Below are 6,388 nucleotides of genomic sequence, written 5' to 3' on the forward strand. Positions count from 1 at the left end.
AACATGCGGGCTCCATGTACGCCCTAGAAATTCTTTGAAAAAAAAGGGTATCTCATGCGCGACTTAATCCATATTTGTATTACTATAGATGAGAGGAACATGATTGACCTGAAAATGGCCCAAGTTCATGCAAGCAAGAGTTGGGTCGGTGGCCCCGATGTGCTAGTTTCACACGATTAGTGCCACTTAATGTGAACACGTGCGGGAGATGCTATCTCATCTTAAGATTAGGCTAGACCGGTGGGTGGGAAGCGCCTCGAAGAACTAACCACGTAGTATGGGCAGCATTTCAGTTATTTGTTCGGGAACTAAAAAATACTAATTGAATTCAATATTTGTTTGAACCAACTGGAACGGCGAGGAAGCGAGATTTTCGAGATTTCAACTACGGTGACCAGAAGTTCCGATGCCCTCCGCTAAAGGCGAAAAAACGTGGACCGAGGAATTTTTTTTTTTTTTTGCTTGTTTTTGGGTTTTGTGTTCGTTGATACATTAGGTGGAATTTGATTTGCCTAGCAATTAATTAAAAGCAGGCAAATATTTTGTAGTACTATTATTAAACTAGTACTCGTACTCCCGGGCATTAATTATTCAGAAATTGGTGCAACAATTGAATACGTAAGAGCAATGTGGAGAAGAAAAGGAAAAGGAGATGAACGGAGCGGCATGCACTCGATTTCCGTGCTGCTAGCTAGCTAGCGATTAATTAAGAGAGAGGAGAGAAAATAAACATAATGAATCGATTGATCCTGGGTGGATCAAACACGTGAGTGTGAGTATGAACGCGGCGGCGTGGGCGTTGCAGGAGCGAGAGAGGGATACAGCTGGAGCATGTGCACGCGACTTCCCTCCAGCGGGCGGATCGATTACTACTAGTTCACGTGACAGTTGGACCCAACGGGAACTTGGCGCAGGCGCCGGGCAAGTCCCAGATGAGCGGCGCGGTACTGCTGACGGGACGCTACCCTACGCGATATCTCCGGCTTCCAGTAGTACCAGGAAACATGCTGAGGAACGGGGACTTCGAGCTGGGCCCGTACATCTTCCCCAGCACGCCGTGGGGCGTGCTGGTGCCGCCAATCCTCGAAGACATCAACTCGCCGCTGTCGGGGTGGATGGTCATGTCCGACACCAAGGTGGTCAAGTACGTGGACGCGCCGCACCACAGGGTGCCGCAGGGCGCGCGCGCCGTGGAGCTGGTGGCCGGCAGGGAGGCCGCGCTGCTGCAGGAGGTGCCCACCGTGCCCGGCTGGTCCTACAGGCTCTCCTTCTCCGTCGGCGACGCCGCCAACGGCTGCAGCGGCTCCCTGGCGGTGGAGGCGTACGCGGCGCGGGGGACGCTCAAGGTGCCGTACGAGTCCCACGGCACCGGCGGGTCCAAGCCCGCCGCGCTCGAGTTCACCGCCATCGCCAACGCCACGCGCGTCGTGTTCCAGAGCTCCAACCACCTCATGAAGTCAGACGCCACGCTGTGTGGGCCCGTCCTGGATGATGTCTTCCTCGTCCGGGTGCGGAAGCCCGCCGCCCGCCGGCTGCGTCGTTTGTAGAGCGCGCAGTTTTCTTTTTCTGACTGTACATCATCAGTTTTGGAGTTCATTATTACTTTGCGCCGGTTGGAGTCTCCACAGTACACGTACGCAGATTTTGAATGTGCCTCAAGTATGTATGGATTCATGCTTCTTTCTTTTTTCTTGTCCAAAAAGGTGAGCTCAACACAAAACAAAGTTATTATTGTTAGGATAACCTGCTCGCTAGGTTTAGACAGTTAGAGCATGTCTAACAGGCCCCGTATTTTTTCGCCCCGTATAACACGAGTAGAGGGCCCTGTATCCGGGTTTCGCCGGCCAAAAACTCGGGCGAGCTAGCAGAGCCCGTATCCCCACCCCGTAAAACAGAATATTCTGTTTTACGGGGTGAGATACGAGGCTCGCTAGCTCGCCCGAAGTTTTTGGCCCCTCAAAACAGGGTTTTTTGACAAATTGCATATTAGAACCAACACACCATTCACATAAAATAAATGTTTTACATCACACAATAATCGTCTTAATTATTACAATAATGTTTCTCGGAAATGTCAACAAATGTTCTAATGGAAGAATTAAACAAATAACAAATGTTTCACACATACAACAAATAGGAAATGAATGTTTCACACATACAACAATGGGAAATGAATGTAAAAAATCATTGGCCATGCAACTGCCAATGGTGATCAATCAGATCTTGGGTGAGCTGGTGATGAGTCTCGGCATTTTCAATGCCTCGATGAGCTGCAAGAAAAGCTTCAAGCCGATCGGGGTTCCTCTCGGGCTGCACTCGGGTGCCAACATTGTCATAGAAACATGGCAAGTTTAAACCGCTTTCATCTTCAATGATCATGTTGTGAAGAATCACACAACATGTCATGACATCAACAAGAGTTTCCTTGTCCCAAAACCTAGCGGGACCCACGACAATTGCAAACCTTGCTTGAAGGACACCAAAAGCTCTCTCAATATCCTTGCGGCATGCCTCTTGATTTACGGTGAAGCAAGCTTCCTTTCTTGTCAAAGGCCTGTCCTTTTTCTCTTTTATGGACTTGACAAGGGTTGCATAGTTAGGGTAAATACCATCTGTGAGATAGTACCCCATGGTGTACTCATTGTTCATAACTTTGTAGTTACAAGGTGGAGCATCACCCTTAACTAGTCTTTTAAACAAAGGGGATCTATTCAAGATGTTGATATCGTTGAGTGTCCCCGGCAATCCAAAAAAGCATGCCAAATCCATAAGTCTTGAGAGGCCACAGCTTCAAGAACAATGGTAGCATCACGGCTTTTGCCACAATACATGCCATGCCATGCTTTTGGACAATTTTTCCATGTCCAATGCATGCAATCCAAACTACCAAGCATCCCCGGCCACCCCTCTTTTCATTGATCTCCATGAGCCTTTTTGTATCATCCTCATTTGGAGCTCGGAGATACTTCTCTCCATACAACTTGATCACCATCTTGGCAAACATACGCACGCAATCCGTGGTTGTTTGCACACCAATGCGAAGGTACTCATCGGTATAATCTGCTGGTATACCGTATGCAATAACCCTCATGGCGGCAGAAATTTTTTGGTATGGGCTAAATCCCATGACTTGGGCAGCATTTCTTCTTTGCTTGAAATAATCGCAATTTGCCTCGCAATCTTTGACGATTTTCTCGAACAAAGTCCTACGCATTCGGTACCGTCTACGGAAGAGGCGGGGAGGATAGGTCGGTACCTCGGCGAAGTAATCTTGCATCGGCTGCTCGTGGCCGACGGCGCGGTTCCGCGGAATGCACATACGCCCCATCACGGATCCTTTCCGCTGATCCAGCAGCCTTCATGCGGTCCTCCGTTTGCTTCAAGCCGAAGAGCAGCACCATCATCTCCGTGTCGTCGTCGTTGAGCAAATCGTCGATGTCGGAATCATCCGAGCGACGACCAATCGGTGGACGTCGCGTCCAAATCCGCCATGTGCACATCCTCCGAAGCCATCTACCACGGTGTACCATACATCAGCCCCAAATCCGACCAATTTACCGGCGGCAACGAAGAAGAACGCGGCGGAATACTCACCGAGGTGCGGCGGAGGTGCGGCGGGCGTGTGGCGGTGCGGACGGACGCGGAACTTCGGCGGGGGTGCGGCGGAGGTGCGGCGGGCGTCGAAGAACCTCGACGAGGCTGGGCGGACGGCGGAGGGGCACGGGTGGCGGCGGATCCGACGGATTGCGGCGGCGGCGCGCGGTGGCGGCGGCGGCGCGCGGGGAAAACGGGTGGGGAGGCCGAAATGTCCGCGCGCGCTTTCGGAATTGGGATGCTGGCTTCGCCCACTATCCCCGCTCCCACCCCGCACAAGTAGGGGCGAGGACCCGCCCGTACTCGAAAACAGCAAAAAACGATTCGGGGGCCGTTTTTACGGGGCGTGCTAGACGGCCGGGTAGACGCGAAACCCTCAAACCGGCGGTTATTATACGGGTTTGCCCCTTTTACGGGGTCTGTTAGACCTGCTCTTAGAGCATCTCTAGTTGTCCGACATCGAGCGTGCTTGTCCGTTTCGGCCAACGTGAACATAGAAAAGACAACCCATACTGACGTGGCGGCATGGAATAACACATTTACTAACTAAATTTTGGTTGGAAATACGGCTGCGCGCGGACTACCATCGAGACACGTGTCCGCACCGGCACCATAAATAAGTGACTCACTAATTAAAATTGGCAGGTCTCATTACATTTGGCCAAATTCAACTTTTATTATATAGATTTTTTAACCTAAACTATGACGGCTGTATCTAATCGCCATCCCGCACCCTACGATGGAGCGTCTACTCCTCATCGTCGTCCATCCCGGCGTGGTCAAAGGGGCTGGCCTCGTCGAGATGCACCTTCATCGCCAACACGTTGCTACCAAGGCAGCATGGCGGCGCTCGATCCTTGGCGTGAAGCAGGCTCATTTCCCTCTCACCCTCCTCCTTATGGCGCTTGCTTGATACTATCAATTTACACAAAAAAATTGGATGCAAAAGATGAATATACCTTGACGACCCACATCTATTTATCCCTTCTGTTTTACTTTCATGCAGGTTTTGGAATTTTTTTATCTCTTATATCAGGGCATTGCTCATTCTTGACAATTATTTTATAGCAAATTTATTGATGGTGGTCCTGCCACCATACATTAAAACTATGGATGCTTCAAGTTTTTACGAGTAATTATGGTGCTAAACAAATAATGTCAAAGAGTTTGCAAACTGAAAGATTGTTGATGTAGATGGGATGTGGTGGCATACCAAAGCTTAAGGTTTTTACCTATCTTGGATATTTACATGGAGTTTGAAAGTCATCATATTACACTCATAAAGTATCTAGACATGCCTGTTCTCGTGCCTTCTTTTAAACTAGGTCTAGCTATATACATGGTCAAGGAAATGAAAGATTTAAATCTGATGATATGTCTATTGACCATAGGGATGATGCCTCTGAAAACTGGATCATTTCTCTTCTCATTTATATACATATGTGATGAATATGCAAAAACCTTCTGAGGAACAAATATAAACTATTCTAGCGATGGTCTGTTTGACTCGTAGAATTCTTAGAACACAGAAATAGGAAAAAAACAGTAGGATGAGAATGTAATGTCCATTTTAAATTTACATGAGTTGGAACCTACGGGAAATTTCTTCAAGTAGCGTTTGACTCATACGAAAAGCAAGGAATTGTAACATGAGGTTTGAGTGGATGAATTTTTTCTCCAAAACATAGTACACTGCAATCTTATAGGAAACATTCCTATGCATGCCTATGGATCCATATCTTATGAATCAAATGGTACACATAGGAAAATTTCCTAAGAATTAAAATTCTAAAAAAGTTCTATGGTATTTCTTTGAATCAAACAAGCCGTAAAGCATGAACGTGAACCACACCTGATGGATGCTCTTATAGGCAGACAACACAACTGGTCCGCGAGTCAAGTTTGGACGGAATACAACCCAACGACTCTGTTATGAAAGTCCATCGGCCGATCCGTCGATGTATTGGCCGGCCCATGTGGAGGTTTGTGTTAGGACCATACCCGTGGTGAAGGCCGGTATATAGTGCGTGCTGCACACGGTTGTGGAGCATGGGCCTACCCCATAGATTGTTGTGTATGGTTTTTTCGCCCTCTTTTTTGGTTTTATGTTTGCTTTTTGTGTTCTTTCTGTTGTTATGGTTTCTGAATGGTTTTCAGCTTTTAATTTTTTTGTTTTTTAAATGTTCAATTTCAAATAATATTCACTTGTAAAGATGGTTTAGTTTTCAAATATTCAAATTTAAAACTTATTTTAAAAATGATTAATGATGTAAAATGTTCAAATTTGTTCAGATTCTAAAAAATGTATAAATTTTAAAATATTCAGATATAAAAATATTAAAATTTCAAAAAATGATCCGATTTAAAAAAAAAACCATAGAAAACCTAGCGGACAGCCAAAAAAACCATAAAAAGAACAGGGGAAAACCGGACAGGAAATCAAACCTGTCTACATGGGCCTGGCCCTAAAGCCAGCAGGGTGTGAGGGGCGCTCAGGTCCTATCCATCGCCATATGCAATGCGACGGGGAAACGTGAACCGTGGGAAAGGTTCGCCCATTTCCGCTCGCCGGTTTCCTCGCCTCCGGTCGTGCGCTCGCCGCCATCGAGCTCCCTCGACATGGCTGGGCTCCTCCTGGATCAGCACATTCCTTTCTGAGTCATCGCGCTGGACGGCGGGCTGCTCCGTCCGACCAAATTCCCGCGCTGGACCCGGGCGCCCACAAGGTGCTCGACGGAATACCCCGGCGGGCGCACTTCCAGTTCTTGTGCGAAGGAACTGCTCTGCAGGGCCG

The 6,388-nt window shown here is 47.9% G+C and overlaps 1 protein-coding gene across 1 annotated transcript; it reads left to right on the forward strand.

Annotated features, from left to right (window-relative positions):
* The first annotated feature begins 1,004 nt into the window (after nt 1–1,004).
* LOC124694556 lies at nt 1,005–1,547 on the forward strand. Its single transcript, XM_047227529.1, has one exon. It carries the CDS (start codon nt 1,005–1,007, stop codon nt 1,545–1,547), a length of 543 nt encoding a protein of 180 aa, XP_047083485.1.
* Nucleotides 1,548–6,388: the final 4,841 nt, after the last annotated feature.

Source organism: Lolium rigidum, chromosome 3 (assembly GCF_022539505.1).
Source record: "Lolium rigidum isolate FL_2022 chromosome 3, APGP_CSIRO_Lrig_0.1, whole genome shotgun sequence".
Lineage (NCBI taxonomy): Eukaryota > Viridiplantae > Streptophyta > Magnoliopsida > Poales > Poaceae > Lolium > Lolium rigidum.

Excerpts from the sequence above, each read along its gene's own strand:
- LOC124694556 (XM_047227529.1), top strand. The coding sequence starts at position 1,005 with ATGCTGAGGAACGGGGACTTCGAGCTGGGCCCGTACATCTTCCCCAGC.